The sequence below is a fragment of the Pongo abelii genome, chromosome 13 (genome assembly GCF_028885655.2).
Source record: "Pongo abelii isolate AG06213 chromosome 13, NHGRI_mPonAbe1-v2.0_pri, whole genome shotgun sequence".
Classification (NCBI taxonomy): domain Eukaryota; kingdom Metazoa; phylum Chordata; class Mammalia; order Primates; family Hominidae; genus Pongo; species Pongo abelii.
The window spans coordinates 20,297,414-20,315,260 of NC_071998.2; the positions used below are offsets into that span (position 1 = coordinate 20,297,414).

The following is a 17,847-nucleotide window of genomic DNA, read 5'->3' on the forward strand; positions in this document are numbered from 1 at the left end:
TTGAGTGCTAAGTTTGTGCCTAGCATGGTGCTTTGTGAACTAGTGAGCCCCATGCTGCAGACAAGGAAACTGAGGCTTAAAGAGGTGAAGTCATTTGTCCAAGATAACACTTGCAGTCAACCCCCAGAGCCCATGCTTTTTTTTTTTTTGACACCGAGCCTCGCTCTTTCGCCCAGGCTGGAGTGCACTGGCGCAGTCTCGGCTCACTGCAACCTCTGCCTCCCAGGCTCAAGCTATTCTCATGCCTCAGCCTCCCAAGTAGCTGGGACTACAGGCGCGTGCCACCACACCCGGCTAATTTTTGTGTTTTTAGTGGAGATGAGGTTTCACCATGTTGACCAGGCTGGTCTCGAACTCCTGACCTCAAGTGATCTGCCCATCTTGGCCTTCCAACGTGCTGGAACTACAGGCGTGAGCCACCACACCTGGCAGAGCCCATGCTTTTAACCACTGTTCAATGCTTCCTGGCAATGGCAGTATACCTTGTCCCCTCTCTTTAGAGACATATTTTGCTGTGCACCGCGTGCATCAGTTGCTGCAGAGTCAGAACTCTTTGCCAGCACATGCGGCTAGGCCTCTCTCACTGCCTGTCCCAGCCCTGGCACATGATTGAGACTTGAGGTTTTAGGAGGAGCTGCAGTGTAAACTTTTCTGCCATCATCTACTTGTCTCCCTTCCTTTGAGATTAGAAGGATGGAGGTGCGGGCAGCTCCAGTTTCCCTCCCTCTCTGATGCAGAGCAGCTCCCCAGTTCCTTTTGGGGACAGCTGACATCCAGACCCCAGTGGGGAGGGGAAGATGATCAGCAGAACAAATGGCCTTTCCATGTTCTACCCTCCTTAAAGGGCAGCTAGAGTCCAACACCAGTCTCATCCTTCTTACAGCCATTTTATTTTCATTCCCCAGACAACATCAGGTCATGTCCAGTTTGACAACTGCAACTTTGAGAATGGGCACATCCAGGTCCATGGCCCAGGTACTTGCCAAGTGAAGTTCTGTACCTTCAAAAACACCCATATCTTCCTGCACAACGTGCCCCTGTGTGTCCTGGAAAACTGTGAATTTGTGGGCAGTGAAAACAACTCTGTGACTGTTGAGGGTCACCCATCTGCAGATAAGAACTGGGCCTACAAGTATCTACTAGGGCTTATCAAGTCCTCGCCCACTTTTCTCCCCACAGAGGACTCTGACTTTTTAATGTCCCTGGACCTAGAGAGCCGGGACCAGGCCTGGAGCCCAAAGACCTGTGACATTGTTATCGAGGGCAGCCAGAGCCCTACCAGCCCAGCCTCTAGCTCCCCAAAGCCAGGCTCCAAGGCTGGCTCACAGGAGGCAGAGGTGGGTAGTGATGGTGAAAGGGTGGCCCAGACTCCAGACAGCAGCGATGGAGGCCTGAGTCCCAGCGGTGAGGATGAAGATGAGGACCAGCTGATGTACAGACTATCCTACCAAGTGCAGGGCCCACGCCCTGTATTGGGGGGCTCATTTCTGGGCCCACCTCTACCAGGAGCATCCATTCAGCTGCCCAGCTGCCTAGTGCTGAACTCACTGCAGCAGGAGCTGCAGAAGGACAAGGAGGCCATGGCACTGGCCAACTCTGTGCAGGGCTGCCTCATCCGCAAGTGCCTCTTCCGGGACGGGAAGGGAGGCGTCTTCGTCTGCTCCCATGGCAGAGCCAAGATGGAAGGAAACATCTTCCGGAACCTGACTTACGCAGTGCGGTGTATACATAATAGCAAGGTGCTGTCATGACTTTAGATTGGTCAGGGGGCTCCTGTGGCTATGTGTAGGAAGGGTTTGATGGGGCTATTTTGCATTTTAAAAATAATTTTCTTTAAACTTATTCACACACGCTTGACGTCATGCCCATCATCTGATTTGGAAAGGACAGAAACACTTTTTCTCATTTCACAGGAAGAGAGGCCCAGAGAGAGAGCATGGCTTACTCAGGGTCACATAGGCAGTTAGGCAGAACTGAGACTAGAAACTCGGGTCTCCTGCCTCTTTTCACTATGTCATGCTGCTGCTCACATATCTCACCGTGTCGGAGTAGGAGAAACAAAGTCTTTGGCCTGGATAAGAGAAAATTCAGGGAGATATGATTACTGCCTTCACTCCAAACTGGAGTAGGGTTGTTGAGGAAACGTCTATGCTGGGTACAATGAGAAGAAGGTCCAGGGAAATTGGACACATGTGATGAGAAGGGGTGGAGAGTGAGGGTGTCCCAACAGCAGGAACATCCTGCGCCAGGGCCTGGGTGTGAGGTTGAATTTAACCATGCAGTGGGGGTAGGTTGAAGGATGAAGCTGGGGGTGAGCAAAAGCTACCTTACCCAGGCCTGGAATCCCCCTTGAGACATTTGGGCCTTATGCTAAGAACAGTCATTCTAGCCACTGCGACAATCAACACCTTGTATGTGCTGGGACTTAGGGCACCACAGGACAATCTGCAAATCCTGTAAATGGTTGATGACAGGAAGGCCTTCTGAAGGGAAAGACAGCCCATGCAGAAGAAAGCATGGCATAGCACCTAGATTTGAGTCTCACCTCTCCACTAACTCACTATGAACATGACCTTCACTTCCATAAAATGAAAATAAGCATCCCTATTTTTCTTCTCTCACTGGCTATTGGAAGGTCCCATGCTGGAAGTACTCAGTAAACTAAAGAACATTGTACAAAGGTCACTCATGAGTGTTGCAGGCTTCTAAAATGGCTAATAGCAATCACATTTTAATTAATTTAAATTTAATTGTGTTTTACCCAGCCCACTTCCAAAGAGGATTTCAGGTGATGTTACTTTGAAAGCATAATGCAAGACTCCTGTACACAGAATAAAAGAAAATGGCCAAATAAAAAGGGAAAGGTGATAGCTTTGCTGTTGTGAGTACCACAATGAAAGGATCTGGTTCAAGCCCTCAAGGAGGGCGTTCTTCCTTGCATAGTTATTGAGAATATGGCTTTCTAGTTAAATTCTGGCTCTGCCCCTTAAGTCCTGTGGACTAATGTTACTACCTTTCTCCAGGGCGTGATGAGGATTAGCTAAGGTCACATATGTGAAGTGCTTAGCAGTGTGCCTGTTATATAGCAAGTGCTCGATAAATGTTCTAATTAATTAATTTTTTTAAGACTACTGCAGTCCAGTTTGAGAGGCCCTATGATAGAGGTAAACCATGGGTGGCATAGAAGCCCAGAAAAGCGGGTACCTGACCCAGCCTCGAGGAACCAGAGAAGGTTTCTTAGAGGAATGGTGCCTGGACTGAGCTGCACAAGAAGAATAAGGGTTGGCAGGGTGAAGATGCGAGGCAAAGGAGGTGTGTGTGAAGGCCCAGAAGTAAGGGGAGACGCACCCTTTCACCCTTTCAAGCAAGGCCTTGATCCTTGCTCCTCCACAGAAGGCTGTCACCTGGCTCTGTCCTCTAGAACATCCCAGGAGGGTAAAGGCTGGCAGGAGGAGCCTGGTTGCTTGAGGCTCCAAGAAGAAAAGTGTCGGCCGGGTGCTGTGGCTCAAGCCTGTAATCCTAGCACTTTGGGAGGCCGAGGCGGGCGGATTGCCTGAGCTCAGGAGTTCGAGACCAGCCTGGGTAACACGGTGAAACCCCATCTCTACTAAAATACAAAAAAAAAAAATAGCCGGGCATGGCAGTGGGCACTTGTAGTCCCAGCTACTCAGGAGGCTGAGGTAGGAGAATTGCTTGAACCCGGGAGGTAGAGGTTGCAGTGAAAGCCAAGATCGCGCCACTGCACTCCAGCCTGGGTGACAGAGCAAGACTCCGTCTCCAAAAAAAAAAAAAAGTGTCACCAACTGTGATTTTCTTCTTTATGTGTCATAAATTTTAGTTGGAAGTCAGATATCTCATATAGGACAGTGGGGACTGAGGTCTGTAGTATTTAGTTTGGAAATGGGCACACCTCTTCTTTTGCCTGGCTTTGAGGAGGTCGATCTAGTTAGGAGCTGAGCCCATTTGAATTATGGTGATGATAGGATTATCCTCAGCGTCCCGTAGGCTTCAGCTCTCTCCAGCATTACCTCGTGCTAGTTTTCTCCGCTTCAGGTCGTCCTTTGCGCCTGCTCCTCAGAGGCGATCTCTGCTGCTCTCGCCCTCCCTCAGCAGTAGACTGCCATTATTTGTCACCCTACATGATGGCAGGGTTTCTCTTTTGTCCTGGGTCATCCTTAGTCTAGGTAGGTGCTGTGTCTGTGGTCTTGAGAGCGGGACTTTTTCAGTGACCCTGGCTCACCCCCAGCACTAGGGGACCTCTGATGATCTGGGCCTAAGTCACTTTCCTCCCAACACCCCCAGAGATAGTGTTTTCCCGCTGTTTCTCTGTGCATACGGTTTGTTCTGTAAGAGAGTTAGGGGGAAAGAACACAGGAGAGGGGCTTAATGCCTCTCTCACTTTTGTCCCCAGCCTGCATCAGGAGGGTGCTGTCTCCAGTCTCTCATCTGCCCCCAGTTTTCTCCATGAGCACCTAGTGAAGGCCACAGAGAAGTGAACAGGTGCAGCTACTCCCAGAGTTTCTGCACTCACACTAGTCTTTAACAGTGGTCTTTAACAGTGCATTGAAAATGTTAGCTGCGTTCTTACTGGCTTGTGTGACACATGCAGCCCTATATTCAGCAGGGAAGTGCTCAGGCCTCATCTCCTTGGAGGCGCCTGTCTTTTTGTAGCATTCAGGCTAGCCAGTTGTCCAGCAGCCTCAGCTCTGATGGGTTCCAGAAAGTCTGTGTTTGTGTATATTCTTTCTACTTTCTCCATCCTAAGCAGAAGCTGAAACCTTACAATTTATACTCTTGTTCTACTTCAGTCTTCACAGAATTTTATCCTAATGCAATATATTATTAGTAGTACACAATTTATAATAATATATTTTATGATTAATCTATAATTGTTTAGACAGCATTGATAGATGTATTCCAGATTTTTTATATATTATCATGCTTTGGTATCTGTGGGGGCTTGGTTCCAGGATACTAAAATCCACAGATGCTCAAATCCCTTATATAAAATGGTGTAGTATTTGCACCTAACCTGCACACATCCTCCCACACTTCAGTCATCTCTAGATTACTTATAATACCCAATACGATGCAAATGCTATGTAAATAGCTCTTCTACTGGGTTTTTTTGTTTGTTGGTTGTTTGTTTTTTTTTTTTTTGAGACAGTATCCACTGTTTAGCCCAGGCTGGAGTGCAAAGGTGTGATCTCAGCTCACTGCAACCTCTGCCTCCCGGGTTCAAGCGATTCTCCTGCCCCAGCCTCCCAAGTAGCTGGAACTACAGGCATGAGCCACCACGCCCAGCTAATTTTTTGTATTTTTAGTAGAGATGGCGTTTCGCCATGTTGGCCAGGCTGGTCTCAAACTCCTGACCTCAGGTGATCCGCCCGCCTCAGCCTCCCAAAGTGCTGGGATTACAGGCATGAGCCGACACGTCTGGCCTACACTGTTTTTTTTTTTTTTATTCAATTTTATTTTATTTTTGAGATAGGGTCTCACTCTGTCGCCCAGGCTGGAATACAGTGGCACAATCTCGGCTCACTGCAACCTCTGCCTCCCTGATTCAAGAGATTCTCCTGCCTTAGCCTCCTGAGTAGCTGGGACTACAGACATCTGCCACCACGCCTGGCTAATTTTTGTATTTTTAGTAGAAATGAGGTTTCACCATGTTGGCCAGGCTGGTCTCAAACTCCTGACCTCAAGTGATTCGCCCACCTCGGCCTCCCAAAGTGCTGAGAGTACAGACGTGAGCCACCACTCCTGGCCTGGTTTTCAATTTTATTATTTATTATTTTTAATAATGTATATTCAATCCACAGTTGGTTGAATCCGTGGATGCGGAACCCACAGACATGGGGAGACAACTGTGCTTATTAAATATAAAAAGAAAATGTAATTGGAAATATATCCCTTTATTAGCAGGTTGCTGGGTTATGGTACCTTGTTTGAAGGAGGCTTTGTTATACCATTATTTCTAATCATCCCAGAATTTGGAGTCTCAGTAGTTTTCCACCCCAGGGTGATATACCATGAAAGATTTAGGATGTGCAAGAACAGGCCTTTGTTTTATAAAGTGGAAGGGAGGGTGGGAGAGGAGAACCTGTGTGGTACCTTACTGTCCAGGCCATCTCAGACAGGTGGATTCTAGTGGAGGTGCATTGGAAGTGGTGGACCTGGAACTTTCATTAAAAGTAGCTGCACCCTTGACCCCTGGGGAAATCTTCATGCAAACTTAGTGCCTGTAGAGTTTGAAGACCACTCAATCCCATCTTCCCCTAAGCGTCCTTTCTATCCCATCATCCAGCTATGCAGCTTGCAAGTTCTGAATGTAGAGCACAGGGCCAAGCTTTGGTCCAGGTTTTAGTTAAAGGACCAGTGTGGGCCAGGTATAGTGGCTCATGCCTGTAATGCCAGCAGTTTGGGAGGCCAAGGTGGGAGGATCGCTTGAGCCCAAGAGTTCCAGACCAGCCTGGGCAACATCTCTACAAAAAATAGAAAAATTAACAACAAAATTACTCCAGCCCACATCCATAGTAAAAATAAAAATAAACAAAAATTCAAAAATTAGCCTGTAGCCCCAGCTATTTGGGAGGCTGAGGTGGGAGGATCACTTGAGCCTGGGAGGCGGAGCTTGCAGTAAGCCGAGATCATGCCACTGCACTCCAGCCTGGGCAACAGAGCAAGACCCTGTCTCAGAAAAAAAAAAAAAAAGAACCAATGTGAGACTGCTAAGGAGCCTGCAGGGCAAAGCCAGGTAGGGCCTGGAGGTGGCTGTGTCCTGGGAGCACACAGTGGGAGCGTGGCTGTGCCAGCACTGAGGCATTTCTCTCGCCTACGGGGTAAACTGAATGGATCAGGTGGTGAGGAAAAGACTCAGGTGTTCCCCCAGTGGTTTCTAAAAAAATATTTGTAACAGGAAAATAAATGGCTTTCTCTTTTCTGCTTAGATCATCATGCTCAGGAACGACATTTACCGCTGCCGAGCGTCAGGCATCTTTCTTCGCTTGGAGGGCGGTGGCTTGATTGCCGGCAACAACATTTACCACAATGCAGAGGCTGGTGTAGACATCCGGAAAAAGTCCAACCCACTCATACTGGTACTTTGTGTTCGTTCCCTATTCAGGGTGACTCTTGATTTTCAGAAACCATTTGTGAGGATATTTAAATACACGTTGCCTTCTTGTATTTACGTGCTTCCTGTTTGCAGGTGGCTCCTGCTCTGTCCTCTGTGTGTCCTTGTGACTCTGTGTCTCTCTCTGTGTATTAGCAGTGACTTTGGACAAGTCATTTTCTGGTCATCTCCCCGTTAATAAGGAAGAGGACCAGAAAGACAGGGAAACCTCACAGGGCCCTCAGCCCTCATATGCTGTGGTTGGCTTTGAGTTTGATAAGGATAAAGAGAGGGATGTCTGCCCTAAAGACACTTGGATACAAAAACAAACAAAAACAACAGCAGCGAACCCCACCAAGTTAGTTTATTCATTTGTGTAAAAGGACATTTCGGATATTTAGTTCTGAAGATTGTTTCGTGGTTATTGTGAGGGCATATTGAGTTTGATTTTCTACCAGTGTGAAAACCACTTAAAATCCTAGAGTATGTGGCCAATGACATGAGAGACCAGCTCCTTTTCTGCTCTGGCTCTTCCTAAGAAGCAGATTTGGGGTTTGGGGGTTTTTTATTTTGTTTTTACACAGATTTATGGGGTATGGGAGAAATTTTGTTACATGTATACTGAGAGACAGATTTCCCAGAAGTTGGGAAATGTAACAGACTTTTTATGGGCTTGAAAAATTAATAGCCACCATTAATGCATAATGCTTATTATACGCCAGATACTTTTTTAAGCACTTTGTAGATATTTACTTATCATTTAATGCTTACAGAACCCTGTGAAGAATTATTATTATCCCTATTTTATAGTAAAGATATAGAGCACAAAGAGGCAGAGGATCCTGCCCAAAGTCCTACACCTAGTGACAGAGCTGGGATTTGAATCCAGGCAGTCTGACTCACGAGTAATGCTGAACCCATCATATCTTGACTGCCCATAAAGATACAGAGAGAAGGCTGGGCACGATGGCTCATGCCTGTAATCTCAGCACTTTGGGAGGCCAAGGCAGGAAGATCACTTGAGTCCAGGAGTTTGAGACCAGCCTGGGCAACACAGCAAGACCCTGTCTCTATAAAAAACTGTAAAAATTAGCTGGGCATGGTAGCTCACACCTGTCGTCCCAGATACTTGGGAGGCAGAGGTGGGAGGTGGGAGGATCGCTTGAGTCTGGGAGGTCATGGCTGCCATAACTATGGTGTGGTCGTGAGCCATGATTGTGTCACTGCACTCCAGCCTGGGCAACAGAGCGAGACCCTGTCTCAAAAAAAGAAAAAGAAAATACACACAGCTAGCCAGTGTCTCCTGCCAACCCCTTCCCCTCACTGTGTTTCTACCATGCAGCTGGTGGTTGATGCATGGCCTTGGCTTAGGAAATTATTGCCCCTCTGGCTAGAGAGATGAGGGGTTTGCCCTTCTGAGGACAGAGGGACAGCAGGTGGAGGGGGAAGGGAGTGGTATATTTTAGTCCTGGCGTTGTGAAAGGGTGTAGGGATGGAAACGCCGCTGCATACTCCTTTTGGAGCTCTTCAGCCCTGTGCGGGACTTCTCTTAGGCAGTGGTTGCTCTGATGAGCCTGCCAAATCCTTCAGGAAAAATCTGGAAAGAGTAAGAATAAGGAGAGTTTGCACACACAACACTTTAAAACCAACTAGAACTTTATTTCTGCGAAATCATTTTGGAAGAGATACAGCTAACTTCCCAGTTTACAAAGTATAGAATTCGACTTCAGCTATAAATTAACAATTAGAGTAAGATAATTTTATTATTATTCTAATCTAAAAATATTAAGTCACTGTGCAAAAGCAACTAACTGGAATGGGAAAGAGAAAAACTAGATTTCAGATCTGGCTCTTCCACAAATGTACTATATAATCCTGGGCCTGTTTTCCCATTCGCACAAAGAGATATTAGAAATTAATATCTTGCCGGGTGTGGTGGCTCGCACCTGTAATCCCAGCACTTTGGGAGGCCAAGATGGGAGGATCACTGGAGGCCAGGAGTTCAAGACCAGCCTGGACAACGAAGCAAAACCCTGTCTCTACAAAAAAAAAAAAGATATCTCTTGGCATCCTGTAGCTCATACACTTTCTAAGACCTTATGCCCCATGGGACAGCTTGGCCCCCCAGTGTCTGCATCTTCCGCTGGCCCTCCCTAAATGAGAAAGGACTAGAAGTCAAACGACTCTGACCCCTCTCTGGATGTGGCCCCTTTAGGACTGCAGTTGGCCAACATTTGGTTGCACTGGGGTGCTGCCTTTCCCCAAGAGATGGCCTCCCTGGACCCTAGAAGTTATTGTCTCGCCAAATGATTATGTGTTTAGGGGACTCATTAGAGGCTCTGAAACTTTCAGTAGCCTGCCTTGCAGATGAAGACCAAGAGCCCTCCTAAGAGGCTGGGCAGCGAAGACTCCAGTCTTCGTAGTCTCCCTTACAGGTTTTGATGTATATACTGGTGCAGGAAGGGCGGGGCGGCAGCATGACCCATTCCCTTTGTCACAGGCTAGGGATCTTACAGTGACATCATTTTCTCCACTGTGTTCATCCCGCCGTGGAGGTGTGGGCGGCAGTTGGGCACTCTGCTTCGCTGACATGTCTGATCTGGCTTCTGTGGTGTCTCATTTTCACTTGCAGTGTAACCAGATCCACCACGGCCTTCGCTCTGGCATTGTCGTCCTTGGCAATGGGAAAGGCATCATCCGGAACAATCAAATCTTTTCCAATAAGGAGGCTGGCATTTACATCCTGTACCACGGAAACCCCGTTGTGAGGTGTGTGCTGCTGTTTCCCTCCTTCATCTTTGTTAACCTCCTCCCTGTCTCTCCTCCATTTGAAAACACTCTTTACGGAAACAACTGTACAGATGCAAGCAGAGAAGAGACTTCACTCATCATCCCACCCCAGTAACACAGCTGCTTTTGTGTTTATGTGCCCTTCCAGTTAACTCTGTGTAGGAGTTCTATTCGGCAGTCACTACTGAGCACTTCCAACATGGGCAGGCTCTGCTCCCTGGGAGCTTACTCTAGCCTGGAGAAATGGGCACAGAAGTACCCCCAGGCAGGGATGGAACAGAGATTTCAGCTCACCTAACAGTTTTAGTTAGTTGCTAGTGGTGACTGGGGGTGCTGTGTCAACATCCTGGTGCTGCACCTGGCCTCAGCACGAAAGCATGCTGTGGTCAGGGACTGATATAAGTGATAGGTGAGAGGCAACAGTGGCAGTCCTGGGACCTGTCTGCCATCCCAGCTCTAGTATGGGGCAGACTGTGATAAATGCTGTCAGAGTGGTACCAGAAGGAGAGACTCATTCTGACTAGGAGGATGTGGGAAGGCCTCATTTAGGAGGTAGCATCAGAGTCAGACTTTGGAATATGGGTAAGACTTGGACTCATGGAGATGGGGGTAGGGAGGGGTCGGTGGATGTTCCTAGTAATGGAACAGCATGAGCAAAGGCAGCAGGGCACAGCAGATTCAGGGGTTAGCAAACCGTTCATGGTGCCTTGAGAAAAAATCTGACATGGTGTGACAGTGCTATAGAATATTTTAAATTGGGATGGTCCCAGAATATCTTGGGCCCTGTGGTCACTGCAGTGTGACCCTTGACGTCCTTGTGGCAGCCCGTCTGTGCCACACAGCAGAGTGGAAAGGAATGATGGAAAGAAAGGCTTGGGCCAGATGAGGAAGGCCTTGCGTAGACCAAGCTGAGGCGGGGGAGCCTCTTCTGTCTACACAGCGGGGACTCATTAAAGGCTCTGAGCAGAAGACTCACACAGTTATGTCTGTGCTTTAGGAGAATAGCTGGCATGCATGGGCAGCAAGTATATTCAGAGCGCTTTCCCCCCTGCATTATTCCATAGGTATTTTGTCTCCATGTTGTTGCACGCATGGCCTTTACATTCATCACTTTGGAAAGTTTCAACATATTCCAGTATTTCGATATGCCATAATTTTTTAACCAGACCTAATTGCTGGTTCAAAAATTACGGAATATAATCCTATTTTTCACCGTTACAGACAGCTTACAAAAACAATTAGTGGTCATAGAGCTCTTTCCCTTCTTCTGCATTATTGCCTGAACAGAAGAGTGTGTATTTGTATGTGTGTGTGCTGTTCATTGAACACACATTCCAGCCACTCTATATAAGGGGGCAGTGATACACAACATGTACAAGAACAGTCCCTGCCCCGTGGAGTTGAGAGTCTCATGCTGGAGATGGACACACACTCACACAGCCATGATGGAAGACTCACCAAAATGAGCACTTTACTAGGCATTCATGCAGACTGACCAAGGAACTCAGCCGTGATCTCAGCTGAGCATGTCAGGAAGCTGACATTTGAGTTGTGCTTGAAAGATAAATAAGATTTTATGGCCAGGGAAAAGGCATTCTGGGCCAGAGGCAGTGAAATTCAGGGTATGTCTGAGAAAATGGTGAGAAATGTGGTATGTTCGGACACGAGATACCAGAGGGCTAGTGCAAAAGCAGGTTGCTGCTGGACCGCAGAGGACCTTGAATGCCAAGCATGATAGGCAGAATAATGGCCCCAAGGAAGTCCATGTCTTAGTCGCTGAACCCTGTGCATATGTTGCCTTACAAGGCAAGAGGAACTTTGCAGATTTGATTGACTGAAGGACTTTGGAGAAAGATGAAGGGAGGTTATTTTGGATGACACAGGTGGTCCCATTGTAACCACAGGCCCTTATGAGAAGGAAGCAGGGGAATCAGATTAAGAGAGCAGGGGCCGGGGCGGTGGCTCATGCCTGTAATCCCAACACTTTGGGAGGCTGAGGCGGGCGGATCACTTGAGGTCAGGAGTTCGAGATCAGCCTGGCCAACACAGTGAAACCCTATCTCTACTAAAAATACAAAAAATAGCCAGGTGTGGTGGCAGGTGCCTGTAATCCCAGCTACTCGGGAGGCTGAGGCAGGAGAATTGCTTGAACCCGGGAGGCGAAGATTGCAGTGAGCCGAGATGGTGCCACTGCACTCCAGCCTGGGTGACAAGAGCAAGACTCCATTTCAATAAATAAATAAATAAAAATAAATAAGAGAGCAGGAGATGTGAGGACAGAAGCAGAGGTCAGAGTGATGAGGCCACAGCCCAAGAAGTGCAGGCGGCCTCTGGGAGCTGGAAAGGATGAGGAATGGATTCTCCCCTGGAGCCTCCAGATAGAACACAGGTCTGCTGACACTGATTTTAGCCCTGTGAAGCCCATTTTGAACTTCTGACCTCCTGAACTGAAAGACAGAAATTTGTATTGTTTCAAGCCACCGAGTTTGTGGTAATTTGTTATAGTAACAATAGGAAACTAATACACCAAGCTGAAAAGTCTGGGCTTTACCTTGGGGATGCTGGGGAACCATGGAAGTTTTGGGTGAGGAATACCATAATTAGATCCATGTCGGGTTCTTAAAACATAGTCATCTTGAAAGAATAGGTTGTGCTTTTTTCCTTTGTTTCTTTGCAATGAGAGATAAGAATCTGGAGCAGGATACAGAATGAAGTTTAAGATCCCTGAAATGGCCTGGATGAGACAAACCATAGCATATATTTTTGCCACAGAAAGTTATATTTTTTTCTCTTTTTATATGTTATATACGTTTCTCTTTTTTCCTTGGATGCATAGAAGCACAGGACTCAAATTGTGCTCATCTGCAGTTAATATCCCATCCTGGGCTCTTGGTACACTGATCTGTCCCCTTCTTCTAAATGTTTTCTCATCCCTCCCATATCTTTATTCTGCTTGCCCCATGTACACACACACACACATTTCTCCAGGTGGCCATGGATCCTTTCTGGAGGCGAGATTTGTAGTAAAAATATGCCAGGGCTCAGTTACTCACGCTGGTAGTCCCAGCTACTTGGGAGGCTGAGGTGGGAGGATCACTTGAGTGCAAGAGGTTGAGGCTAGCCTGAGCAACATAGCAAGAACCCATGTCTTAAACAAAAAAATTGTAAACATTTTCTGTTTCAAACATTTGAGAGTTGGATAAAATACATATAAGGCCAGGCGTGGTGGCTCATGCCTGTAATCCCAGCACTTTAGGAGGCTGAGGCGGACGGGTCACTTGAGGCCAGGAGTTCGAGACCAGCCTGGGCAGCATAGCAAAACCCCATCTCTACAAAAAATACAAAAAATTAGCTGGATGTGGTGGCGCACACGTGTAATCCAGGCTGTGGCATGAACATCGCTTGAACCCAGGAGGTGGAGGTTGCAGTGAGCTGAGATTGTGCCACTACACTCCAGCATGGGCAACAGAGCAAGACCTCAAAAAAAAAAAATGTATATACATATATATGCATGGGTATATATGTAGATGACAGTCAAGTGAGGCTACAGTGAACTGGATATCATTGTGCGTGTATAGCATAGTTGGGGGTTTAGTTTTTGGTCAAGCTGTCCCAGTGACAACTAAACATTTCTATATGGCTGGCTTATAAAGGGACTTTAGGAAATGCTTTTATGCTCCTGTGGACTTGAGCCATAGGGAGGCTCAAGTGATCCTCCACCCCAGCCTCCCAAGAAGCTGGGACTACAGGTGCACACCACCACACCCGGCTAATTTTTTTGTATTTTTTGTAGAGACAGGGTTTCCACGAAAGAAGGCAGTCTCCTGGAAGCATGACATTGATGCCCTGGGCTCACCTCTTTGTTTTGTTCTCCTTCCACTTTAGCGGGAACCACATCTTCAAGGGCCGTGCTGCCGGCATAGCAGTGAATGAGAACGGCAAAGGCCTCATCACAGGTACGGATGGGAACTGCCTGGCACCTGGCAGCCAGGCCAAGGTCCCCTGGCGTCACCCCCCAGCTTCAGGACCTCACACTGCTCCTTTACCCCCACAGACTATGGCCTCTTTCTCTGACTGGTGGGCTGGAGCTCAGGGACGCCAGCTGCATGGTGGCTGTGCTTCTTACAGGAGGGCCTAACACAGAATGGGTGTCTGCTCCTTCCAGGCCCAGAGCCGACAGGCCCTCACAAGGTGGCTCACAGAACAGTTTCAACAGTTTCAGAAGCACTGATGCCCAACCACCTGTCCGAATCCCTCCTCTTGGTCTTTGTACGGACCTCTGCCTGCTCTGGAAACCTCCACCCGGCTAACCCCTGCTTATCCTTTGGGTCTTAGCTTAACTGTCACTTCCTCCCCATTGTACACGGATACACACACTATACCCAGGATGCCTCCTCTCTAGGGCCTTTGACTTAATTTCTTAGTGGTTTGTGGTGTCCATCTCCTCTGTTATAAAGCGGTAAATTCCACAAGGTGAGGGTCAAGTCCGTCTGGTACATCAATGTAGCCTCAGCACAAAGCAGAGCCAGGCCTGAGATATGAAAGGGATTCTGCAAATACTGGTCCAGGGAATCCCCCTGACTGAACTTATCAGACATGGATTGAGCACGTGTTGTATACAGACCGTGTTCCAGGAGCTACAGGTGCAGCAGTGAACGAGGCTGTCAGCCACTGACATTTTAGGAGAGGAAGTGAATAAATAAATAAAAGCCTACATATATGAGCAAAAAACATCCTATCTGAGGGTGACAAGTGCTCTATGGATAATTAAGGCAAAAGAGGGACTGGGTGGGCATTTGGGATTGTGTGGTCAGGGCAGCCCTCTGAGAAGGTGACAAGGAAACCAGACCCTGAGTGGGAGTGGCTGGAGGAGCTGGGAAAGAACCTTCCGTGTAGGGCCGCCTGTGAGAACAGACTTGGCATGGCCAAGTGGACATCGCTTGTGGGACTGGAGTGTGGTGCACAAGGGGCCTGCAGTCGGGGCATGCAGACAGGAAGAGGCCAGTCACACAGAGAGCCCTGAGCCATTGCAGCCATTGCGCCTCAGTCCCAGGAGGCTGTGTCTTCGCTGCCAGTGTTGGAGCAGCAGTGTCATGGACTACGCTTCTGACCCGTGACTCTTTCACCGACCCCAGAGAGGTGGTGGCTCCCAGGAGGAGGAGGGGATGGGTGTGGTCACAGTTCAGAGCTGAGGCTGAGAAGGACAGGCGAGCCTAGCACCTTCTCACAGGCTTGTGGGTAAATGGCCACATTCTGCCTCTGAGGACTCTAAAGCCAGTTTATTTATTTATTTTTTTTTGAGACGGAGTTTCATTCACTCTCGTTGCCCAGGCTGGAGTGCAATGGCACGATCTCGGCTCACTGCAACCTCCGCCTCCCGGGTTCAAGTGATTCTCCTGCCTCAGCCTCCCGAGTAGCTGGGATTACAGGCATGCGCCACCATGCCCAATTTTGTATTTTTAGTAGAGACGGGGTTTCTCCATGTTGGTCAGGCTGGTCTCGAACTCCCGACCTCAGGTGATCTGCCTGCCTCAGCCTCCCAAAGTACTGGGGTTACAGGCGTGAGCCACCGCATCCGGCCTATTCTTTGTTTTGTTTCCTTTTTGTTTGGTTGGTTGGTTTTTTGGACACCAGTGTCACTCACCAAAGCTAGTTTATTATTTTTTTTGAGGCAGGGTCTCAGTCTGTCATCCAGGCCATAGTGCAGTGGCACAATTATAGCCCACTGCAGCCCTGACCTCCAGGGTTCAAGTGATCCTCCCACCCAGCCTCCCAAGAAGCTGGGACTACAGGCACACACCACCACACCTGGCTAATTTTTTTTGTATTTTTTTGTAGAGACAGGGTTTCCCCATTTTGCCTAGGATGGTCTGGAACTCCTGGGCTCAAGTGATCTACCCGCCTTGGCCTCCCAAAGTACTGGGATTACAGGCATGAGCCATCATGCCTGGCCAAAACTAGTTCATTTTTAATCATCAGTCCTCAAGGCCATTGGGTATCGTAGGTGCCGGGGAGATAGGAGTGCACAAGATAGACACAAGCCTTGCGCTTGGGGAAAGGAGTCAGCAGATAAGTCCCTGAAACATCAGACAGCAGACAAGATTTACAGTGCTAATTGCTGGCAGGGTAAGGCCAGGGCCTTCTGGTCTGGAGTAGCCTTGATCAAAACTGTCCAAGTCCTATTTGCCAGCACTGGAGCTGGCCCTTGGGTACTGACCTTCTTTTCTGCTTCTCTCCATAGAAAATGTCATCCGTGAGAATCAGTGGGGAGGTGTGGACATCCGCCGTGGAGGGATCCCCGTTCTCAGGAGTAACCTCATCTGCTTTGGCTATTCAGATGGTGTGGTTGTGGGAGACGAAGGCAAAGGCCTCATAGAAGGAAATACCATCTACGGTGAGGAGCTTGTTCCCAACCCAGCCGGGGAGGCAGGAAGCCCAGGTTCCATCTCCAGCTTGTGGGTCCTGAGAAGGTCACTGCCTTTCCCTGTGCCTCAAAGACCTCATTTGAACAGGCACTCTCAGGCCACAGTCACCCAGGCCCTCTCAGAACAAAGAGCCTCTTACAAATCACATTGTAGTACAGATTGACCCCATGGGGTTAGCAAAGCAGAAGGCTTTATCCCCTTTTAAAATAGCAAAAGACAGGAGTTGTATCATGTCTTAAGGACAGGACCATTTCAGCCCTGGCTCATGTGCATCTAACTCCTCTTATCCTTTCTTTTGATCCAGAGAACTGAAAATATAATGGGAAAACAAGATAATCACAGGAAGAAAACTCTTCTCACTCACGCAGTGACTTTGGGCTGAGCCTTAATCTGTCTGGACTCTAGCTCTAATAATACAGTGATAATAATAAAGATGACTCAGGCCCACCTCTCTACTCGGCCCTTTCTACGCATGGTCACATTTAATCCTCGTGACTGCCTTCTGAAGGAGGCACAGTTATTAACCCCATTTAAAAGATGAGAAAACTGAGGGACAGAGAGAGGTCTGGTAACCTGCTCAGGATCTCACAGCTGGGAAGTGGTAGGGCTGGGATTCCAACTGAGGCTGCCTCCTATGCAGGGAGGGATTGGTGCCCCCTTGGCACTGTCACTGTGGGCTCATGTGCTTCTGATGTGGACATGTGGCCTTGACAGTCCTCAGAGCACTTTCACGCTGTGTGGAACGAGCCGAACTTGTGAGGTTCACCTGATCCTGATGACCTCTCTTGTGTGAAGGTGAAGTCTGCAGCTAGAGCCACCAAGTGGCTTGTCCAAGGTCATTAGCAAGTCAGGGACTCTCTCCCAGGCCAGTGGCTTTTGCTTCCCCTCTCAGGGAGACTCAGGTGCCGCTTCACCTGAGTTCAGTGTCCGTGACCAGCTCCTCTCACTGTCCCAGCTAACAAGGGCTGTGGTGTGTGGATGATGTCGTCCAGCCTCCCCCATGTCACCAGCAACCACGTCAGCTACAATGGCCTGTATGGAGTGGCAGTATTTAGCCAGAAGGATGGCTCCAGCGAGTTACCTCGAGGCCACAGGGCTCAAGAGAACTTCAGCGAGGATGGGGATGCCATCCTCTGGGAGACAGAGCTGGAGAAGGAGGATGACCCACTGCGCCGGCCCATCACCATAGCTCTTGTTGAGTCTAACAGTATTAATCACAATGGAGGTGAGTGCACCTCCTCAGCCCCTGCTCAAGAACCTTCCATGGCTCCCCACTGTCTTTTTTTTCTCCAATTTAAAACTTTTAATTTAATTTAAATTTAAAAGTAAACTTTAATGTCAAAGATGTAAACCTGGGTAGGGCAGAAAAATCACACACAAGGTTGCCACTTCACACTTGGAGGGTTGCACAGCGGCCAGGCAGAGGCGCTCCTCACTTCCCAGACGGTGTGGGGGCCAGGCAGAGGCGCTCCTCACTTCCCAGACAGTGTGGGGGCCAGGCAGAGGCGCTCCTCACTTCCC

At 48.4% G+C, this 17,847-nt stretch overlaps 1 protein-coding gene across 4 annotated transcripts in view; it reads left to right on the forward strand.

The window, feature by feature from the left end:
* FBXO10 (F-box protein 10) overlaps positions 1–17,847 on the forward strand; it is a 66,599-nt gene that overhangs the window by 37,305 nt on the left and 11,447 nt on the right. For 3 of the 4 annotated variants that reach the window (XM_002819607.5, XM_063714142.1, XM_054519691.2), the window contains exons 3-8: positions 906–1,739; positions 6,948–7,097; positions 9,744–9,880; positions 13,787–13,857; positions 16,143–16,295; positions 17,282–17,551. In XM_002819607.5, coding sequence (XP_002819653.5) covers positions 906–1,739; positions 6,948–7,097; positions 9,744–9,880; positions 13,787–13,857; positions 16,143–16,295; positions 17,282–17,551 — 1,615 coding nt within the window. The remainder of the gene's footprint in view (positions 1–905; positions 1,740–6,947; positions 7,098–9,743; positions 9,881–13,786; positions 13,858–16,142; positions 16,296–17,281; positions 17,552–17,847) is intronic. The other variant, XM_054519690.2, reaches the window with a different exon arrangement.